Source organism: Chaetura pelagica, unplaced genomic scaffold (assembly GCF_000747805.2).
Source record: "Chaetura pelagica isolate M959 unplaced genomic scaffold, ChaPel_1.0 scaffold24, whole genome shotgun sequence".
Taxonomy (NCBI): Eukaryota; Metazoa; Chordata; class Aves; order Apodiformes; family Apodidae; genus Chaetura; species Chaetura pelagica.
In genome coordinates this window covers 4,728,809-4,752,490 of record NW_009953077.1, presented here as the reverse complement: position 1 = coordinate 4,752,490, position 23,682 = coordinate 4,728,809, and the positions used below count along the sequence as shown (strand labels likewise).

Here is a 23,682-nt window from a genome sequence, read left to right as displayed (position 1 = left end):
AAGGGAAGCTGTGATTTGCTAGCCCAAGGCATTCAGACTGTCCTCATGTCTCCTTTTCTAGACCAGAAGAGCTGCAAGCCAGTGCCATTTCCATGCTGCCCTGAGGAGGATCCACTGTTCGTGGTCAGCTAGTGCTTAACCACAGCTGCTTGTGGTAGCACCAAGTGTTCTGTGAGTCTGCACTGACTCCATCAGCTGATGGCAACAAGAAACACATGTGGAAGCCAGGAACTGATTTGCAATAATGAAATGCCTCACCCACCCACTGCTCAGGAGGTTGTTGAGTCTCTCACCTCGGTGCATGCCAGTGGGATTCAGTCACAGTAAAGGTCCTATCCTCAGTCCAAATTGGTCATCTTGGAGGCAGAACTGCAGTGCAAGACCTGGACTTGTGATTGCTACTGATGTAGTCAACTACTGGCAGAAGGTGTTTGAGACAAATGGGATACCTGAAGCACGAGAATCCAGTGAATATATTGTGTCGTTTGTTCTGGGAGCAAAAACAGTTAAGTAATAGGAAAAGAATAAGGTCTCTATGCGCCTTTCACTTTATAACACTTGTTGAATCTCTTATCTTTCTTTTTATCTCACTTGTAGGAAATAGAATAACTAACTTTTCCTTCCTTAGATGGCAGATAGCATGATGCATAGGTTATTAATGCCAGTAGAACACTTGGGGTCTCTTAAATGCTTTCTTTTGCAGAGTGTGAAAGGTAGCATGTGACATATACATCCACACTGTATCCTGACCTGCTTGGTGGGATGATTCTTAATATCACTGATTCTTCTGAGCCCCAAAAACTAGCAGAAGAACAGTTGAACAGATTTGTTTTTAAACATGCAAATAGGCTCTCCTAATCATTTTTCCAACAGCCCCAGGCATGTGTGTTTGTCAGCATGCTGAGTCTCCCTGGAAGATGCCCTTGGGAAGGTGCAGAGGACATTCAAGTGGCACAAGTGGGCAGATTTTAAAGTGACCTTGTCTTCAGTTTCAGAGTTTGAATTGCAAAAGCCTCCACACTCCGCTTACACCAGCGCAGCAGGAGCAAATCCAGCAGTTGAGCAGCAAGCGACTAGAAAGGTAGGAGCATTCTCTTACAGTCATTCCTTTGGTGGGTTTTTCTTCAGTCTTAATGCAGCCAGAAGAATGGGAGAAGGGGGAAGATCATCAGCAGCTGGCATGTCAGGGAGCAGGGCCATGGCAGTTTCTCATGGCGACTCAAGTGATGGATATTTGCTTTTCTTGTCAAGTAGCAGATTCTCTGTACTGCCTGGGAGCAAAGAGGGTTTAAAGGATGTTTCAGAGGAGCAGGAAGCTGGCAAGACTGAGTCTGAGTTGGGTACATTTTCATTAAGCTCTTCTGTGCCTTTAAAATTTAGCCTTGGCTGTCCATCTCACCAATGGTTATAGATGAGATTTCCTTCCCTTGCCCCCTCAGCCCTATCCTTCCCTTCTCAAGGCTAAAGTGTCACAGCTCTCCTTGTATGTCAGATACTCCAATCCCTTAATCATCTTAATGGCCATTAGTTGGACTTACTCCAGTATGTCCATGTCTCTCCTGTACTGGGAACCCAACACTCCAGATGTTTCCTATTGGTGCTGAATAGAGGTGAAGAATCTCCTTCCTCAGCCTCTTGGCAATGCTCTGCCTAATGCAGCCCAGGAAGCCATTCTTTTCTTGGCCTTCTTTTTTGCAAGGGCACATTGCTGGCTCATTGTCAACCTACCCACTCTCCAATCCCCAGATTCTACTCTGTAAGGCTGCTGTCCAGGTGATTGGCTCCCAGCCTGTACTGGTGCATGGTGTTATTCCTCCCTAGTTTACAGGATTTTACATTACACTCTCCTGAATTTGGTGAGGTTCCTTTCAGCCCACTTCTCCAGCCTCCTGAGGTAGCTCTGAAAAGTAGTACACCCATCTGGTCTTTTAACACTCCTCCTAGTTTTCTGTCATCTGCAGACATGCCAAAGGTGTTCCTTCATCCAGATAATAGATTATGCTGTATTTGCCTCACTGTTGACCTCGGGGGTACTGACTAGTGATTGGCCTTCAACTGGACTTTGTGTCACTGAACACAGTCCTCTGAGCCTGCTGGTTTGGTCAGTTTTCTGTTCACTTCATTTATCTAGTCTATATTTCATCAACTTTTATATGAAGATATTATGATGACAGTATCAAAACCCTTGGGAAAGCTGAGAGAAACAGTGTTAATTACCCTCTCCTCACGCACTGAGGAGTGAGTAACCCACCATCACGAGTGGCTGTCAGACCAGTCAGGAACGATTTCCCCTTTGGAAACCCATGCTTACTGTTCCCAGTCATCATCTTCTATTTAGAATGCTTAAAAACAGTCTCTAGGAGTACTTGTTCCATCACTTTGCCCAGTATCAAGATGAGGCTGACTGGCCTGTAGTTCCTCAGGTCCAGTGCTTGGTGGCAAACTCTTTTGTGAGAATGGAGCTCCCACAGCTCCTTTAGGGTGCACATGCAGTTGAGAGCCTTTGGGGTGTCTAGGTGCTCACCCTCAGTAGGGTGATGTGGTTAGCAACAGGATAAACAGGGTGTTGAGAGCCTTTCTGTGTTACAGAGTGTAATCCTGAAGTGTTCATACTTGCTTTTGCCTGTCACAGAATGCCGGTGCAGTATGTGCTTGGGGAGTGGGACTTTCAGGACCTGACTCTGAAGATGAGACCCCCAGTATTCATTCCTCGTCCTGAAACAGAGGTATGAACGTGGGGAACATGGCAAGGGTGGGCTTGAAGCTGAGTTACATCGCACAACACAATCATTGCATTGTTTTTTATCTATATAATGAAGTTGTAGTGATGAGGAGGTCAGATCACTTTTATTAGAGGGGGATTCTAAACCGGTGATCTAGAACCTTTGCTCAGGTCTCTATAAGTAGGGGTCCATGGTAAAAAAAAAAAAAGTCTCATTCAGACAGAATGTCCCTTACTGACAATGTCAGAAGAGATGCCAAGGTCTGGGTGGGCTTTGGAGGTGGGAGGACCAACTTTGCTTTTTCTGGGGAAGGGGTAGTATTGGGAATGTATGAGGAAAGTCGCAGCTTACTAAAGAGAGGATGCAGTCTGCAGAATCCCTCATCTGACACCTTTTATTACACACAAATTAAAAGGCAAAGACAGTTTGTGCTTCCATTGTGCCTGTTGAAGAAGAGATTGCTACTGAAATCTATGAGAGGGTACTAGACGATTTACTGGGAAACAGTACAAATACCGCTTAGACATCCTCACATGGAATCATCAAATCATCTTGGCTGGAGAAGACCTTTAAGGTCATCGAGGCCAACCATTAACCCAATACTGCCAAGTCCACCACTCAACCATTGTTGTAGGAACTGAGGAGGTCTCCCCTTAACCTCCTTTTCTCCAGGCTAAACAACCCCAGTGCCCTCAGACACTCCTCATAAGGCCTGCACTCCAGAGCCTTCACCAGCTTTGTTGCCCTTCTGTGGACTCGCTCCAGCACCTGCATTGTCAACAGTATTTCTGCTGTGGTTGATTCAAGAAGTGTTTCAAACTTCTTAAGTCCCCATTCACTCATGGATGCAATGTTAGCATTAAAACCAGGGAGAACTTTCATGTTCTCCAAGTCAAAATATCTGCTGACAAGGCTTCCTGTAGTGCTGTGCTCTAATTCCTTCCATGCAGTGCCAGGCTTCAAGCAAAAACCTATTGTGTGAAGTGGAAGCCAGGGTGACTTTATGCCTGAGGACACTGCTAATTGTGCCCACATGAATGATTTTGGTAAAAGCATCTCTTCTGGCCCGAACTGGAGTGCAGTGCTGTGTGACATGCTGTGTTTGAAACCACTTAATGTACCCTGGTGCCAAAATTTAGCATAAACAGCTTAACCCAAACCTTGTCTCTGGGAAAACTTCGTTTGACGTGTTATGGTACTTACTATGAAGTCACATTTTTAGCACATTTATTATGGAAGGCCAGAAGTTTATGAAGGTAGCTCAGGAATGGAGCTCTGTTGACAACTAAAGAGTTTTCTTGTGATGTGGTGCAGGAGAGGTTACTTGAACAGGAAAACAGCAGGGACAAGATCCAGCAGCACCTTGCAGGACATTGCTTAAGGCATGTGCTGATTGCAGGAGCTGTGTACTGTGTGTACGTAACCTGTTGCACGAAGTGAGTTGGTGTCCAGATCCTTCTGCTAGGAAGGAGAGGTTGGTCATCTCTGACCAAGAGCTTTGTGCAGTGGGCTTGGGTTGGAGTTTCTCTATGCTTTGTTTCCTCAGTGTAATTCTTCCAGAATTCATATGACTTAAACTGCAGTTTAAGTATCTCCTTTTAAAAATATTAAAGTTAATTGCATCTGTTGCTTGCTTTCTGTTTAGGATTTTTCTTATCCTTAAAGCAAATAATGCTGAAACCTTTCACCAGATATCTGTAGATAATCCTTGTTCTGTAGGAAGCAGTTCATTATCAACATTGATATCCCACAATTAAGTTGCTTACCTGTGACTGAACACACAAGCCACATGGGAGGTCTTGTCCTTGGCTGAGTAAGTGTGGCTCCCTAAATGGACTTGTTAGATACACAAACAGCTGCAGAATTTGCTTCCCAGTTATATTTATGTAGCTTCTGCAAATGCTTCTGCTTGTTGATTCAAAATTCGAAAAGAAGAGGAGCCATCTTAATGATGCACAGTTTTACAGTTGCAACAGAAGGGTGATGACTCTTGCTCCCAGACATGTTGGAAATGGCTTGAAGGCAAACACAGTGTAACAGAAACCACTAGCATTGTTTCCGTCCTGCAGAGACACATGCAAAGAGAGAAGCTCAGTTGTCTGCTTAATTTTGCCCAAGTGAAATTTGCCCCTTTGTGGTATGTTTTGTTCTCTCTGGTAGCTGAGTCCTCTCCTGTTTGCTCCCTCTGGGAATATTTTTTCAGCACATAGAATGATTTTTCAGCACATGTGGCTTCGTTCTGTTCCGTGGGAATATGAATGCAGAGGGGACAGGCAGCCAAAATTAGGGAACTGTCAGATCCTGTTTATGCTCAGAGAGTGGGATAACAAAGCTGATTGCATTCTGTCATAATTTCTTGGCATGCAAAGCTGATAGATACTTCTGTGAGCAGAGACATACTGTGTTGGAGGAGAGTTTTGTTAAGCAGTCCTCAGTCTCACCTTCCGTCTCTGAGAAAAGCTTGGACTTGCTGCCTCAAGCACTAACTGGGTTTTTGCAAGGGCTTGTGGAACCCAGTGTCCTGCCTGCTCTCCTTATGTGACCATCAGAGCCGGGCTTCTGCAGTGAGGAGGTGTTTGGCCTAAAGTTTAGGGGTGAGCTCAGTCTCATGAATTGTCTTTGTTATGCAATTATTACTGTAATGTCAACGAAACCCTGTCTCGACATTGCTCAGTCCCTGTATTGATGAAGAAAGTATTTTTCCTAAAGCAAGGCCTTCTAAAATTTGGGCTGTTTTACCATCGCAGCAGCCTTGTGGATCAGCAGAAAAACAGGACAAAGAGAAGGAGAACTTGCTAAACGTGGGTACGTAATTCCTTTTGTCCAGGCAAATACAGGCTAAAATGAAGCCTGCCATGACTTGGTGAAGGAAAGCTGTAGTTTGGCCCAGGACTGGCAGTCGCTTGCCTTATGCGGCTCACCGGTGTGTTACCCCTAGAGGGCACTCCAGGCTTGGGCTCCCGAGTTCCTGATGGCTCTATTTTCTGTTAATTATTCCAGGATTTCTGATGTTTCTGATCCCTTCCTCTCTCAGATGCTGTGTTTTAAAGCAAATTAGGGCTTATTTGTTCAGTGGAAACAAAAATGGTCTTCTGCTATTCCTTGCACCTACTGTGTGGGCAGGGTTGTATTTTCAGTCACTGCTTTTTTTTGTTTTTCCTGAAGGAAGGTTGCTGGGAGGAGAGCTCCAGTTGTGCTTGGGAGCATTTTTACAGTCCCACCATCCCCTCTGACCCTCAGGCTACCCAGGTGACCTCTGGTGACACCTCCTTGACCTGTTGCGATTTCAGCACAAGCTCACCCTACATAATTTTTTTCAGCCTTTGCTTTGTAGTGGTGGCTGCATTATAAGAAGTTTCTTGTCCTACAAGGGGGTGGGAAAGCACACTGTAGGTTGAGGAGGTGTGTTTAGCTTGGGGGACATACTAGAGAAAGAAATTACAATTGTGTGCCGTGCTCAACATTTTTTAGTAGTCATGCATAAAAGATCATGGCTACAGTCTCCTCTAAGAGGAAGAAAAAATAATTAATCAGGTTATATTGGTCTGTCTAGCTCAATATGCTCTGTATGATCGGGCTCATAACGGAAGGTGGAGGCAAAATTACAAGGGAAAAGGTAGGTACGGAAGGACTCCCTCCTCTTTTGACAGTCAGTATTTAAGGACAGTTCTTAGCCAAAGCTGGATTTAGGGCCATCCTGCTTTATAATCGCTAATGGATCTGTTCTCCATTAATTTGTTTAATCCTCTTTTGAGTCTTTCTGTGTCTAGCCTCCATGGCATCATCTGACAGGGAATCCTTCTCATTTTGTATTTTAAGTCAGAAAAGTATTTTATTTGACTCTGCTGCTGCTCCTTTAACAGGAAAGCCCTTCTTAACTGCATAACACACAAACCATTTGTGCTCTTTGTAGCGTTTGTAATTTTTAGTCCTCTCACTGCCTGGTCAATTATTTTTCCACCTATGATTTTTAAGCTTTTAACTTGTTTCCCAAGGTAGATTGTTTCTGTCCCACCAGAACACACTCAATTCACTGAAACCATTGCTGTTTACTTGGGTCTGTCAGCTGAATGGCAGGAATTGTGCTGGGGTGTTCTGCGAAAGCACTTTAGGAAATTATTTGCTCAGAGAAACCCTTCATGAAGTTTAATCTTACTTCTAGCTAAACATAATCATTAACCTTTCAAGAAGGTCAAGCACACAGAAAGGGGAGGATTTTTGCTTCCTGACATATATACGCAGATACACAGATTGCAAAGTGGGGCCTTTCTCCAGTGCTTTCTGTCAAAGCAGTGTACACATTTTCTGTTTTAATCAGTGCTGAAAGGAAGCTTTTGATGCAGAATGGCCTTTCATTTCCCTAATTTCATTGCCACAGATGGTTACATTCCAGAAGGTTCAAGAGGTCACACTGTCTGATAGGGTACAGCCATGGATCACGAGTCAGGAGACTGGCTTTTTTTTAATGGTTTTGCCTCTGACCAGTTGTCCCTTCAAAGAAAGGCTGCCTTTGTCTGTGTCACTGCCTTCCCAATTTGGGAAATTAAAAGGATGGTGGTGCCCTATCTTCTACACAGCTTAAGGTACTAATAACAGGCTAAACTGACCCAGGTCTCTGAGCCCTGCCTCATAAGAAAGATGCTCCAGTCCCCTAATATTTGTTAAATAGATAAAAAATTAACTGCTGTCTGTCAAAATGTAGCTGTAAGCAAATGTGCTAAAGATGGAGCATTGCTACTGTGACCTCACATGGATCAGATTTTGCCCCTAGGATAGCTAATACTTTATCAGTATGTTGGAGGAAAACAGTATTTCCTGAAAGCAGGCTGTGACACAGAAGCTGGCTTGTGGCTGTGGGACTTCCCCTGCTAGAAGAGCTTGAAGAAAAATTTGGGGCTCTCATGGGCTGACCACAAGCACACACAAGCGAGCTGCCCCACAAGCTAATGTGATCTTTGCATCTGGTAACAGGGCATTGCCAGGTACAAGTAGCAGGATAAAATACTCTGTGTACTGCAGAAGTGCAATAGATGCAAAAATGTTATGTCCAGTTATGTTACTGACTGAGAAATAAATGGAAAACTAGGTTTGGAGAAGAACCTGTAGGTGCATTAACACCTGGAAAAATCTGCCTTGTTGTGGAAGACTGTTTAGCTCATCAAAGACAAGCTTAGGGGTTAATTACCTGGCAAAGGGAGCTGAAATTTGATAACAAATCTCTTTGGTTTCACAGACAAGTGTATAACAAGCACTTTAAATGCAGGCCAGAGGAAAAGGTGCATATCTTTAACAGGGAGTGTAATTAGTTTCTGAAGCAGCTTAGCAGGGGTCTATTGCTGGCTGCTTTAAAATCAGGACAGGATGTTTTCCCAGGACAGATTTTGTGTTCAAGAGGAAATAGAGGAAGAAACAGGATTGCTCCTGGCTGGCCAACATGAACAATGGCAGTAGTTTCTCATGGCTTCTTATGCAAGGAAAAAAAAGGCTGTGCTTGCGCTTCAAAGCTGATGATTTCCAAAAAAAATATGTGTAAACTTAAAGCTAAAATTCTGTGTGGAAGACAGGGAAAGCAAGAGCTGTCCTTTAAAGTAATGCACAAACCTGTTCTCTGGGTTAACTTACATAGACTTTCCTAACATGTTCTCACAGATCTGTGTTGTTAATGCCTTATTTTTTTGACTGTAAAAGGACTCTTATGAAGTCTTTAGCTTTTTAATCTCCTGTTTCTGACTGAAAATTTTTCCCCCTATTTCTTTGAGTTTCAGCTGAGTAGCTTAGCTCTTGTTAGAGCAGCATGTAGGACTAGAAGTGGAGAAAAATGGTGGAATGGCTGCAGTGGGAGGGATGGGGGTCAATGGGATTCCCACATAAACAGGGAAAAAACCCCTCCATTTCCTACCCCCCAGCTTCTTTCAGACATCCAAGTAGCTGGAATATCAGAGCTAGGGATTAGCAAGCTAGACCAGTGCATATGTGCAGATGCTGTATCTGGCAATGATCAATACCAGTACCTGCAGAGAAGGAAAATGCTTTGTTTCCAGAGAGCTGTGTCTAGGTGGAGGATTGTGCTAGAGACCTGAGAAACAGCCATTTTACAGTGACTTCAACCCGCTCCTCTCACCACTCTTGGACTCGGCTATGTTTACGTGTGATGACTGTGGTAATTTTTCTTGGCCAGTAGCATACACAGATTACAAAAGTTGCAGCCTTTTGACTGAGTAATTTCTGGGTGCTGTCACAGCTTCTGTTGTGTGACAGGAGAGCCAAATCTCTTCCTCAGTAGTAGGTATGCCTTTGCCTGTTTTTCTGTTATTGCTTCTGCCTAAAGCCGCTTGTATCTAAGAATCCTTGGCTCCTTCTGGAGTTATTATGGTACTTTGCTTCTATAAATTACTAGGGGGAGTTTCATGGACCTTGTGCAAGGGAAGTGGTTGTTCCCCTGAACTTGGCATTGGTGAGGTCACACTTTGAATCCTGGGGTCAGTTTTGAGCCCCTCACTATAAGAAAGACATTGAGGTGCTGGAGCATATCCAAGGAAGGGCATGGTGAAATGTCTGGAGAACAAATCTTACAAGGAGCAGCTGAGGCAACAGGGGATATTTAGCTTGGAGAAGAGGACGCTGAGGGGAGCCCTTAGTGCTTTCCACAGCTACCTGAAAGGAGGTTGTACCAAGGTGGGGTTAGTCTCTTCACTGAAGTAATAAGCAATACAATGAAAGGAAGTAGCCTCATGTTGCATCAAGGGTGGTTTAGACTAGATATTCAGAAAAATTTGTTCACCCAAAGGGTTATCAAGCATTGGAGCAGCATGCCCTGGGGAAGTGGTTGAGTCACCATGCCTGGAGGGATTTAAAAGAGATGCAAATGTTTGACTTAGTGGTGGCCTTGGCACTGCTAAGTTAACTGTTGGTCATCGTGGTCTTAAAGGTCTTTTCCAACCTAAATTATTCTGATTTTCCTGCTGTGGTGCCTGGCAGGAGAGCCCAGGACATAAACACTGTAGCCTGTCTGCCCTCTGAGCACTAGGCTGGCTTGGTTCTGTAGGGAGAGTACATGGCAGTGATCTTCTATGGCTATTACCATGGAGTTAGGTTTCAGCTTGGCTGCCTGGTGTTTTGTCATGTGCTGATTGGCAGCCAAGTGGACAAACAGGAGGGGAGGGGTGATTTGGTTAATATCACGTCAGGCTCTATGGAAAGTCCTGGATTCTGCGAAAAGAAGTTTCTGGAAAGCACGCAAATAAGTACAACATTCCCAGGAAGTGTGCGAGAGCAGAGAGGTTACCCAGGTTTTCATGTGTCTTTTGCTTTCCTCATCCTGTTTGCTAGCCTGGGAAGTCAGAGCCTCTTGCCACCCTGGCTTCTGCCCCTGGAACCTTGTCTTCCCTGCTTTCCCCAGAGCATGTGAAGCATGAAAAAAAGGTGCTTCTAGGGAGCCCTTGCCTTTCCTGTTCCTCCTTTCCTTCTGTTTTTATTAGCCTTGTACTTTTAGTAGCAGAAGTATCAGTGGGGTCATTCACTGTTGTTGGACTGTAGCACAATTGCCTCAACTCTGGACTTCCCCACAGCTCTGTAGCCATTGTTGAGCAGTGAGACTCTGCTTATTTCCCCTGACTGTCTTGGTGCTAAAAGCTGCCTGACCCTGCGCTCTCTGCTGGTTGGAGCTGTGCAGCCGTGGAGCTTGTGGTTTCAGTGCTGGCAGACACTGTCCTTGGGCTTTCTTTGTGCAGCTGCTGTTCCAGGAAATACAGTGAACTGGAGACCTGACTACAGGGAGGGGAAGGTAATACCAAGAACCTGTCAGAACATGAGTGTGTACTGGGGGGGTGTTAGGGAACAGGAATTGTGAGTGGAAGGGTGAGGCAGAGGCTCATGGGAGCGTTTGCAGAGTTTTGAGTTTGTTTCACTCAACAGAGAAAATGGGGGAAAAAAACCAAATAAATGACAGTATGAACTCAGGGCAAATCTGACAGTGAAGCAAGACTTCCTGGAATTTCAAGGTGAGCAGACTGTGAGTGGCTTGGCTTAGAGACAAAAGCTTGAGAACCTGGGTGCTGGAAATAAAGTAGCATGGGGAGCGAGTGTGTGTCCCCTGTATAAGAAGCCGCAGATAATAGGTCTCTTCTAGTCCTTGCAAGCTCCTCCTTTGCTAGTCAGGACCAGATGCTCTTCTCCCTCCCAAGGATGTCCTGCATTTTTCCCTGTAGGTTTTAAAATTCATTTACTCTGTAATACATGGCCAGAACACTTCATGCCCTGAAATGAGATTTGAAAGTGGTTCTGTTGCATTCTGCAAAGTGCTGCAATTGATCAATTTCCAGTGGTGACATCTTGGAGATGATGTTGTGCTTAAAGAAGCATGGACTTTGGCTGGATCACTTGCTAAAAGATGAAAAACAGTAAGAAGAATCTGAATAATACTATTTGAAAACAAATTTGTGTAACTTGCTGATAAATAGTGGCAATGGCAGTGGGCTAACTGGACATACACTGTACTGTGGTTGGTGGGTTTTTCTGATTCTTCTGCAAATGTTGAGGCAATATGGTTTTCATGTGAGAGCTCTTAAGTGAAGAAAAGGATTGTGGTATCACAGCCAGATAATGCAGAATTGCAGAATATCTTATTCCAGTGCATTCTATTTTGTCTTTATTTCTTGCGTTTAATACATACATCATTGCAAACTTAATTCACCTTCAAATAATCTGTACTTGTAATTTTTTTTCCTGAGTTGCCAGTTAGAATAAACTTCCTGTTTTGCTTTCCAGTCAAAATTATTTAATAAAATAATTAATTTTCATAATTATTTAACTTTTTTATTGTAGTGAGATACTAATGTCTGGAAAAGGATGTAGTTTCTTTAAGTTGTCACATTATTTTTAATGTTTCTTAAATTTGAACTATTATGATAAACACATGTATCAGAGACAACTAGCCTTTTTCTCAGCAGGAAGTGTATGAAATAACCAAGACAAGGTAAGGGAATCAGGAAGTAGGATATCAAGTCTAATTAATACCAACGTCCCTTTTTTAAATATACATGTGGTAAAAACTGGAATAATGCATATTTAAATAGGAGCTTTGGCAAGCACTTTAAAATACTTTCACTGTGAAACATGTAAAGTAGAAGTTCTATTAAAACGCCAAGGTTGAAATTACTAATGCTAAGCCTTAATGAAGTTAATAAATGCTGACAATGGTTCTATTGTATGGAAGTTACATTTGGACATTTGTAATCAGTAACTTGTGTTACGCTGTCATCAGCCCTGGAGAGAGATGGTTCTTCTGAGTTACTGTAGAGATTTCCTGGAAATATTTGCAAGTGATCAGAAATGGCTGATATTTAAAAGAGTGTTATTTAAGGGCTGAGCAGAATTTTGTGAGTGACTCTTCTGTGGCCTTGGAATCCTCAGCACCTGCTTCCCCAAACCAGCTGTGGTTAGTTTCTGGCAGCCTCCATTGCAGAAGTGTTTTCAGACTGATTAATCTGGAGCTGTTAGCTGGAAGGCAAAGGCTGTTTTCCACAAAAGTGGGTAAAGTGCTTATTTTTCCTCCTGTTGTTATCTGAGTGCTGGTAGACCTCTAATGGTTTCCCACAGTCTTTTTGGGAACCTGTAAGAATGTTTTCCTCCATAATTGTCCAGGAAATGGATTCCAGAGCAGCAGCAAGGATTTTGCTGGCTGTTACAAAAATTCCCTTCTGAATGCAGTGCCAGTAATGGTGTGGTAACCAGGGTAGGGCATTGCAGTGTGGCTTCTCACACCTGGCTGAGGCTAGCTTAGATATCAGTCACCAAACTTAACTCTGAAATGAGAGAGGCCTCTCAGAATGATGCACTCCAGCCTGTGGGCTGCTTCTTGTACCCTCATGAGCTTTTGGTTATGAGCACAGCAGACCTCATCTCTGAGGAGCACTGAAATCTGTGGAAGGCAGAGGGCACAGTCTGGACAAGCACAAACGTTGTTGTCGTTGAGTATCTCATGAGCAAAGGCATGGGTATCTCTGGCTTTTTGCAGCTCAATAACTGCAGAAGATTTGAGAGAAAACAGACAGTTTAAGGTGTTTGTTGCTAAAAAGCCCCTGAAGGCCCCAAAAGGCTGTGGCTGTGAAAAGGATCCTGGAGGAAGCTGAGAAGCCAAGGCCTCCCAAAAGGCTATCATTGACAGAGCCATGCTACTGGAAAAGCAGCAAAGCCAACACAGCTAAGTTGAACATGGCAAAGGCTCAGAAAAGCTGATTTGAAGGCACTTAAGGTGTTTACAAGGTATCTGTCTAATAGTTTAATGAATAGCAAAGGAAGTTCTGAGCAGCAGTCTGAGAGAGGCACATGTGTGTTTCCTCTTGTAGCTAGTCACTCATTTTCACAAACCTTAAAACTGTCTGTCTTTGAGACTTTTCCTGGGGTGTTGGATTTTATTTGCAATTGCAACGGGATTTAAAAAAGAGGAGATTGATGGGAGGGAGGAGGCAGCGATGACAGAGATGCAACAGATCCAAGAGCACGGGTGAAAATCTTTTCCAGGTGACTTTATACCAACAAAATATAGTAGGACTCCACAAACTGACATCCATGCAGGCAGCTGCTCATTTGGATCATGTAGAAAATCATTGCCTTTGCTTTTCATCTGCTGGTTGGATTGTTGGTTTAGATGCTGTTAGGAGCTGTACCTCTACCTCCAGGTTACATACCATACTGAGACAGTGTAAAAGTCTGAAGTTTTGAAGCTTAGAAATTCTGAAAGCTGGAATTTTGTAGTAAATAAAATAGTGTTGCAGAAGATAATGTGTTCCAGCTGTTTGGTTATTGTTTTTCCTACAGTGCTAGAAGATTTCAGAGGATCTGTGAGAAACTGTATCCTGAGGATTTGTTTACTAATCAAACCACTATGTGGGGGAAATGGAGCTGAAGTGACTTCTGGCATGTCACTTCCATTACTGCCATCTGTGTTTTAAAAATTAGGAACAAAAATACATTTCATTGGGTTACAAAGTGAAGAATTTTAAACTCCAGTCCTCAGACCACAAAAGCGTGAGTCAAAACAGCTCCCTTAGAAATGTTCTTGTATTGTTTGTTTTGTTTTGTTAGGATCTTGTCTCTTTAATTGTGGAAGAAGAATTTCAGAAATGTGAGAAGAATTCAGGACTTTGCTTCCCAGTTCCTGACCCTCATCCTGTGATCCTGGAGGTTGGCTGTGGCTCTGGAGCAATTTCTCTGAGTCTGCTGTTCAGACTGCCACAGGTGAGTTTTTTTCAGTGCTCATGATACAATAGGTGCCCATGTTAGAGGATGATGCCACTCGACTAGTCTTCATAGGGATTTAATAGAAAAATTCTTTGCTTTTATGGGACTTCAGCAGCTAAGGTTTCTGACAATCAGGCACTATAAATTCATGCTAAGTAAAAGGGATATTTAAAAATTGCTTTCTCCAGCTATCTGCAGTAGTGAAGACAGAGTCAGAATGGAAGCTTATTCTTCAGCTGTCACAGCTCACTATTAATCACTTTACCTTGAAGCACTGATGGGTGTTGATTTTAGCTAATATTCTGGGTTGTGGACAAGAGGGACTGAAGTGTGGGCACACACTCTGTTACTTGAATGTATGAGGCAGTCATCTCTACAAATCACCTTGCTGTGAATCAAAAGATCTTGTCTCTAGAAGACTGAAGACTAAAGGAATAAAGGGAGAGGGATTACCACAGAAGTGTCAGTGCTTGGGGTAAATGTCATACTGCCACTACTGCTGAGCCATTTTTTTCAAAGTCTTTTGTTTCCTAATAACAACCCACATCTTTTGTACTTAGTGAGACCAGAAAAGGGTCCGAGATCGGTAACCAAAGCCCCTGCCCCTGATTAATGTGGCATGTAACATGCTCAGTGAGATCCTGTCGGTAAACAGAAGGAGAATCATAGAATAATAGAATGCCAGGTAGGAAGGGACCTCAAGGATCATCTGGTTCAACCTTTCTAGGTAATTATTATTACTTTAAATGAGATGGGCCAGCACCCTGTCAAGCTGAATCTTACAGGAAGAGAAATGAATCCAATATGCTGTCACATGTGGTTAAGGGAAAATTACTCCCTATTGCTCAGAACTGCACATCAGCCCATTCCTCATGAGAACTGCTGTGGCCAGCCCCTCCTTTTGTAGAAACATAAGACTTGGTGTGTAAGAATTAGAGGTTGATGCCTGTGTTCCTCCTCCTGGTGACATGGTAAGGTTAATACTGGAGCTTTATGTCTTCAAAGTATAATTACTCTGACTTCCTGAGCTGAATGTCCTGCTCTTTTCCTTGCCTGCTAAGTTAAAGAGCTAACAGTCCTTTCCCAGCTTACTGACACAAAGTGCCTTGACTGATGAGAGTTAGTGGAAGCCACACTGACAGCCAAGAGTGTACATACAGTCTGTGATCTTTTCTTCAGTGTTTGAGGCAGAATTTGGCACTAGGGTATTGAGAAAACAACAGCAACTTCTCACTTTTGGATTCAGCTGTCCCTTCACCTTAAGTCTCACCTTTGTGTGTGTGTGCTGCTCTCAGGCTGTGAAATTAGGCCCCCCTTGGAATGATGACTGATGACACCACCATGTCCAAATGCAAAGTACTTTATTTGAGCATACTTGCTCCATGTAAATACACATACATCTGTGTTTAAAAAAAAACATTAGGCAAATCAAAAACAAGTTAGGCTTTTGCCTGTGCTTTTCCTAAGGTGGAACGGAAGGTCAGACAGATCTCTGTGTAGGCCTGTCTCTTAACATTACACTGGCGTACTTTCAAATACTTGACACACAGTCAAGTACACACTGTCTATATGCAGTGAACGTGGTGTGAGGACTGTAGTGGAGTAACTAGGCAAAAAGTGTCTGCATAACAGATAGAAAAGGCCAGAACCTCTGTGCAAGTGGTTGTGTTAATGCTGGCAGGGATTCTGTCCAGATTAGAGAGAAGCTTGGGACCCCAGAAGCTGTCCAGATTAGAGAGAAGCTGTGTGTACCCCAGACTAGCCAGTGTGTTGAGTCTGACAGTACTAGGAGCTATGAACATATCAGGTGATGTGAGTCAGTGGGACTCCATTGTTGTCAGCTTCTTTGGTTGGGTCAGAAGCCAGTCTATTTTGGTAGGCTGCTGGCAGTGTTGCAGAGTGCCTTCTGTCACGTTAGCTGTCTTACTGGAAGTGACTTGTGATCCCGTCAGTGCCCTGAGATGCATTCTTCATGGGCTATCCCTTTCAGGAGCCAAGAGTGAACAGCAAATTGTCAGTTCATATCTTGGATGTCCCTTTTGGCAGAGTATGTCTGCTCAGGAACCTTGATTTTGTAACACTTGTTTGTTGTTTTTTTTCTGTTCCAGAGCCGGGTGGTAGCTGTGGATAAAGAGAAGGCTGCTGTGGATCTCACCAGGGAGAATGCACATAGGTACAAGCTTGTCTCTTACCGATTTTGTGTAAATTTCGGCTTGAGAAAGACCAAGCGTGCTCAATATTTGGGCATGTGGTTCGTGTTTATCATCGCTGGAAACCAGGGAATATTTCCCTAGTTTCCCTAGGTTGAGCTCCTAAATTCAGAAAAGAAAAAAAAAAAGCTGATATTTACCAGGGTGTTTTTTCTTGTGACTTGTGAATGTGCTTTGAAATACAGCAGCCTAAATAAAACAGTAGTACTTAAATACTGTTTGTCTTTCAAGGCTTTTTGAAGTGGTTCATGGTAACTACTCTTATCCCTTTCTGTGAACTTGGGAAGCTGAAAGCAGCAGGCAGTAAGAATGTGGAGGTTAAGGACAAGTATAGCCTGAATCTTTCTCTCTCTGGCTCCTCCTATCATTATTGCTGTGCTTGTTTCTGCCATTGCTCCTCTAGTTATAAGCCTGCACACTCAAATAGCACCTTCACTCTGATGTGCTAGCATGATATCCCTCAGCATCCTCCTTGCAGTCCTAGGTTGGTGACAATGGTGCTGCTGGGTCCCGTGCTGTTTGCACAACACCTGTGCTGTGTGTGGGTCTTTAGAGCTGCTGAATCACAGAATAGTTTGTGTTGGAAGTGACTTTTTTTTTAAAGTCACCTAGTGCAACCGTCACTAGACCAAGACAGTTTATGTGCAGCAAGGAGAGGGAGTACTGTGTATGTATGGCAAGGGTTGATATATATAGGTTTTATGTGCACAGCAGTCCCACCTTGGAATCAGCATGGATGTACAGTGTGCTCTTTGCTTTGAATGTTGTTTATGGATAAAAAGCAGATCCTAAATTTCCCATGCAGATTGAGAGAAAGTCAACTGCAGTTGATGGGGTAGGATTATATGTATATCAGATAAGAGGTGTGATGTTTAATCATCTGTTTACAGAGTTTGTTGCTCATCAATCTACACAAACATGCCTTCTAATCATTCTTCTTTCTGTTCTTGCATCTGGAAAGGCTGCAACTGCAAGACAGGGTTCACATCCTCCACCATGATGTTTCATATGGTAACTATTTTCACTAATTTCCTTTGTATTTTCCCCCTTTTTACTTTGGTGGGGGGAGGCAGGCATGAGAGGCAGCCAGGGAGCCCCTTTGGGATGCAGCGGTTGAGATGGTGCTGAAGTTAGTAGAGTAAAAGGTCGGTAAGAAGTGAGCCAATGAAGATTTTCCTGTCAGAGACTTCCAGGCCAGATGATCAGCTGAGAGAAGTCCCTGACTACATCAGAAGGTGAATCATTCCTGGTTTTGGGTGTCTAAAGGTTGTGTCTGAGCTGGTAGTCCAGGTGCTCTCTAATGTTACTAGGGAGAGACAAATATATACAGAGGGTAACTCATCCCATACTGACATGGATGCTTTAGATAAACATCTGTACTTGCCTCTACGTTGATGTTGGAGGGAGCCCAGATATTTATCTTAGATTAAGTGCCCAGCCATACTGATCTGAATTTAGATGGGTTGAACCAGGGAACAATACCTGTTGTCTTCCCCAGACAAGGCTGAAACCAGTTAAAACTGCCATTTGGTGAGGCTTATCCAGTTAGGTCGATACGTGTTCTGGTAATTCTTAGTCAGGAACTATGGAGCCAGGAGCTCCGGCATTGTAGATCATTAGTGCACCTTTGTGACACTATTGTTTTTTGCATTACACTGCCTCTCAGGGCTGTGTCTACACAGTCTTCTGTCTGCAGGTCTGGATTTGTGCTGCCCATGGTCTAAGCAGCAGTGAGCCAGACAGTTCCAGTCCCAAAGCCATGTGGGCTGTGTTGGTATTGCAGCTGCATGGATAAGCCCTGTGCTAAGAGGCTGGCCAGGAGACAGTGCCACACTCCCATAGTTATGTGGTGTCTGATTCAGGGCTGGTACATGCAAGTCCAGACAGCAGCATGAGCACCATGAGCTGAACCTTGTCTGCAGAAGAACAAGGCATTAGGTGTTTGATACAGATGACAGGGACCAGCTCCTTTGCTCATCAGAGCTGCAGAAGGACCTCTGATAAGAGGAAGGGTATGTTCCCACTTAAATCTTTGTGGGCTCTTTCATGTTTTGGATGTTGCTTAAGATTCAGATGGGCACAGAACTCCAGAGCATCAAGGTCCTCTGCTGTAACATGTGGTGTCAAGCACAGCTGTTGATACAAAAAAATTATACTTTGCCAGTGCTTAGCTTTGTGTCGCTCTTGTATTCAAGGTGGGAGAGTGAGCAAGCTATCCCAAAAAGAAATAGGATAAAATTTTGTTAGAGAAAAGCAGAGCCAGACACAAATGGGCCTGTATGTGGAGAGGCAGTTTCCTGGATAGGATTTTGACAGTGAGTTTATAGTGCAGATTGCTGTGGTTGAGAGCTCGTTGTGATTCTTCTTTTCCAGGTTCTGCTAAGCAGCTGCTATGCTGGGGCCCCTTAGACTTCATAGTCAGTAACCCTCCCTATGTCTTCCATGAAGACATGGCTTCCTTGGATGCAGAAATCCTCCGGTAATCAAATAGATTTTTCTACTTGGAGAAAAGTTTTTGTCTGCTTCCTTATCCTACACACAATTGCACACAAGACATGCAAATGTAGAATATTTATAGATAGGGTAGGTGTGCTTATATGATATATAATAATAAAGTGCTACTTTGATAACTGCTCACAGATCTGAAACAATATTAAAGTACTTTAAATATTTATAAAAATAGAAAAAACTCACACTGAAATTATCAAGTTTCCAATCCAAAACTGTTCTAGACTTTTTTTTTTTTTCCTCCCATAATTTATGTGAGTTTATGACAAGAAGTATAAGTAATCTGAGCAGCTTTTTGTGGTAGAAAAAATACTTGGGTGGTAATGCTGTCACCTGTTCTCATCTCAATACTTGTCTTAAGCAAATAAACCCACACAAACATGAATAAGCTCTTTTGGGATATGGAACTACTTTGTGTGTGCTGGTTCTTTCTCAGAATTGGTAGTCATGCATGTCAGGACAAAGTCCTGCCCCCACACCTGTATGAGATGTGAAAGTTGAGCTGATTTGCTCTGCTAGGTTAGAAGACAGTGCAAGCTGGCTGTTGGCACAACTGAAATAAAGCAAGTGAGCCCCTGCTATACAACCCACTCTCTCCCTGCCCAGCTAGCACAGAGAGAACAGGTCTATGTGTTGGAACTGCATGATGCCAGCTGCAGTTGGCTCATGATTTTCAGGAAGAGTTCAGGGGATGCTTACTGCTTGTGTGCTACATGGAGTTTCTCAGTCTAGTGGTAGCTGCCTTCTTATTTCCTGTATTTTATCTAAAAGCTGTGAGTGCTGTCAACTTCTGTAGTAGTACTGACTTCAGATGTGTTAGGTGCACCTTTCTCCATGCAGTGTGGGGCAGTGCATCCTAAAGGGCCTGGCTCATGCCATGAGAGTTGCTGCTAACATCATCTTATTCCCACACTCCAGCTATGAGGACCTTGGTGCACTGGATGGAGGAGATGATGGCATGAGAGTAATCAAAACAATCCTGACTCTGGCTCCTTCTCTTCTGAAGGATTCTGGGTAAGCACTGTGTTCTGTGTTTGGATTTAATGTCTTTTGTCTATTTGCTTCTATAAGTTCTGTTTCCTTTTCATACAGGAACGTACAAAGAGAAAACAGTTGCAAAAAATGTCCTGCCCTGGCTAATAATGGCAGTTTTAAAAATCCCGTGTATATAATCAAAATTGGCTTGAAATCAGTTAATAAAGGGATATGGGCCTTCCTTGTCCAGTGGTGGAACTTCATAGTCTTTAGTGAAGTGAGAATCTTTAAAGGTCAGAGCAGCAAGAAAAAGAACACAAAAGAGAGCAGTGGAGAGTTCTAAAAAGAAAATCAAGCTTTCTAAGCAGAAAAACTGCTTGAAGGAGAAGCAATATAGAGCTCTGTGAGAATCAATGTAGATCTCTGCTTCCCTCCCACCCTTTTATTAGGGGAACTTGCTTATTGTGCCAGGATACAATGCTGAATATCCCAGGAGAAAAAAGATCAGGCTGGGATAATTTCTTAACTGTTGAATTTCTCCCTGGTTAATAGTCAAGACTGATTGCATTTCCTATCATGTGGGATCCATTTTGTGCTTAAAGATCAACATGCTGATACCCAAAAGTCTGTTGTGCCACTGCATTCCCATACCTGTTGAAAATTGAGAGGTAATTGAAAATCTGCTGGTTTGAGAAGAGGAACAGGAATATTGAGAGGCATACTGCATGCACCAGAATTCATTCCCAGCAACAGAGAGTGGTCTCATGGGGCTGTTTGTTAGAATTGGGTTTTTTTCCCTTCCTTTTTGCTTGTGGTATAAGGTGGAGCCCCCATCGAAGAATGGAAGTTTTTTAAGGTCAGAAATTAGACCCACACGTAGCTTGTAGTTAATTTGGTGGATTTATGGGAGTATGCAGTCTGGGTGTTTTAGGAATTCTCAGGAGATGCTTGGGGCTTGGCCTCTGTTCTTTGCCTGTTAAAGTTTTATCTTGCTGCCCTGTCACAGGCCATAACCAGTTACATTGCCATGCTGCCTGTAAGCTTGGGTGGTTCTGCCACCTCATGGGAGTGGAGACTCAGAAATGAGCCAGTGTCATAAAGCTCAGCTGCAGCAGGGATGGAAATAGCCCTTCAGTGGCCAGGCCTTGTCCTGGTGCATTAACTGAGCTTGTCTGATTAGTTCCCTGATCCCTGCTGCATTCTCCTTTGTATAGTCCTCTGTCTAGGACTGTATGGTCTCAATGCTGCTGATGTTTTCATAACTGATTTATGGAGACATTTACTGTGAAAAATGTGTGTTCTGACTTGTACTTTATGACTCTCACTATGGGACTTAATGATCACCCTGCTTATACAAAGAGGAACTCCAATCCAGTGCTCTGTGTTCATGCATTTTCATCATAATACTTCATTCTGGTCTTAAATCTTTAGGGGACTCAGAAAGACAGAATTAGTGGTATCTGCTTGGGGTTCAGAAGGATCCTTATGTCTTAATACAAGGGTTTAACTTCTCACACAGAGGGGTATTTTGAGAATTCCTTCCAAGATCAACATTTTTTCCCCCTGAAGGAGGCAGCTGGGATCTGCATCTTAAATGGACATCTATGATCTGATTTAGGGTTATTGGATTGCATTGTGTTTGCTGACCTTCTCATTTTCTGTATTGATAAGGCTAGTCCAGAAAGACAGACTGTAATTTCTATCAGTTTAGCAACCTAAATGTGATTATCTCACCACTTTCTACTCCCAAATATGTCCTTTCAGGAGTGTGTTTCTGGAAGTTGATTCCAGACACCCAGCTATGGTGGAGGATTGGCTGCAGGCACACCCCAACTTGCTACTTGCCCTTTGTGCCGTTCATAGGGACTTCTGTGGCAAGTAAGTCTCTCTTACCTTCAGATTTTTGCTTCAGGTATAAGTCTGTGTCCTTTGTAGATTAAGTCCCTGCACGCTGATGTATTGAATGAAATCCAGAGAGGCCACAGCTGAAGTCAGTCTTTAACAAAAGAGGGGCTCCCTTCAAGTATCTCAACCTTCTCACATACTGAGATAGCCTGGCAAGTCTTTCTGAGTCAGAAATTCTGGTGGAGGTAGGCTGCTCTGGTGAGATTATCTCCACTGGAAAGTTTCTGCTTTTGTATGATAGAGGTAGGGGCATGTTCTTCTTAGCAAGACTTAAAGCTCTGGTTATTCGTTTTCCCCCAGGCCTAGGTTTCTGCACATCCAGAAGCAAAACAGATGACAGCTGTACCAGAAATAAATCTTTTTGCTGGTGAGACCTCCTGAACAGCTTGTTGAAAACTCTGAGTGGCAAAAGGAATCTCCACTTCATTCCCTGGGCCACTGAACTGTCCATGAGGGCAGACCCCCTCATCTCATGATACAGACTTCATCCAGAGATGTAAAAGTTCAGCAGAGCATGTAGAAATCTCTCACCTTCTTCAGGGAACTGCTCGCAACTTTTTCATTTGCTCATTAATATCAGGACTCAATATGGAAGAGTTCACGGCTCCAGATATTCATTAAAAATACAACTTCTCAACATGTCAGATCACTTATTTGACCTAGAAAGAATTTAACTTTTCATTTTTGGCCTTGAGATAAATTTATGTAGAGTGTGACCAGAATGGATGATAGGTCTCAACTCTGGCTTATATTGGCACATGGAATTGCTGGTAAAATAGGACATGACTAACCTGCACATTGCAAATTCAGTTCTATTCCAGGATCCTAGTGCTCTGGAGTAGATCTCTAACAGCAAAGCAGCTTTCATTTCCCAGTCCTGCTGAGTGATGTGTCGTTGAGGGATCAGCACACATGTTACACCATCTGAGTCTACACCACCTGACACTTGGTGGATGCTGCCAGAAGCAATCAAAACATTGTAATAAAGATAATGCTTCAGATCAGTGTCCTTACAAGAACTGCTGTGCAGTGATGTTTTCAAACATGCTAGTAGACCTGAACACCTGGCATCTGCACATTGCCTCTGATAGTAATAGGAATGTCTTGACTCTTGTGTAAGACATTTAAATGCAGGACTTTACAAAGAAGGCCAGAACTGCTACTCCAGTTTTGCAGATGGAGAAGTTAAAAAGCAGGAGGTGAAATGACTTGTACAAAAACTTGACAACAGGCTAAGTGTGGAGTCGGACCCAGTCTCTTGGCAGCTACAGCAATAGATGAGGTCTCTTTCCTTGGAAAGTGTGACTCAGAGTAGGGCTGGCTGAAACACCACGGAAATGGACAGTCAACATCATGACTGTCCATTATTTATGTTATAAATAATGGAAGGATTAAATTCCAGTTGCTTCTTGCTGCTGTTTCCAGTGTTGCAAGTTCCATCCTTACCATAGCTAGACAGAGAAGGAAGGAAAGAAAGCAAACCAAAGGATCTGTTCTGCCAGTCTGAAAGGAAGCACTTGGTGAGCCAGTGGAGGTGAGCTTTTAGTAGGGGTGGAAGTTTTCAGATAGTGATATTTGCTGTATGTGCACCAAGGAGGTGCTATCAGGTGCTGTCCAGGCTGAATAGGGAGAACACAGCCAGGAAGGACAGGAAAGGTAGGAGCTTCATCAGCAAACTCAGCATCTGTTTGTAAGGCTGCAACAGATTAAGAGGGCTTTTTGTGAGCACTCATCACATGGTCTCTTTCCCCTCTACATCTCCCACACTCACACTTCCCTATCTCTCATCTGCTCTGTAATTCTTGAACATTGGCTCTGCTTTTCCTCAGATGTCTGAGCTGTCTCTGATATACCAGCACTCGAGGCTCCAGTTGGATCCTTCCCCCACCCTCTGGGCTTTTACAGCTCTGTTTGCAGACTGGCCTTTCACCCTCTCATACCACTCACACTTCATTTATCCATCTCACCACTCTATTTACCCCAGTAGTTGGCCATGTCCTGTACACTCTTTACGTGAAGTTACAAGCCTTCACCGGCCTGCACTACCTGCCCTAGTTAAACACAGCAGGGGAAATCTAGGGAAGGAGAGAACTAGAAGGGTTCAATTAAAGTCCATTTGA

The 23,682-nt window shown here is 43.4% G+C and overlaps 1 protein-coding gene across 1 annotated transcript; it reads left to right on the top strand.

Moving 5' to 3' along the window:
- The first annotated feature begins 244 nt into the window (after positions 1 to 244).
- HEMK1 (HemK methyltransferase family member 1) lies at positions 245 to 21,899 on the top strand. The gene is made up of 10 exons (XM_009996931.1): positions 245 to 505; positions 990 to 1,081; positions 2,633 to 2,726; positions 13,809 to 13,961; positions 16,073 to 16,137; positions 17,136 to 17,185; positions 18,548 to 18,653; positions 19,601 to 19,696; positions 21,422 to 21,535; positions 21,863 to 21,899. The coding sequence occupies exons 1-10, from the start codon at positions 245 to 247 to the stop codon at positions 21,897 to 21,899; spliced, it is 1,068 nt and encodes a 355-aa protein (XP_009995233.1).
- Positions 21,900 to 23,682: the final 1,783 nt, after the last annotated feature.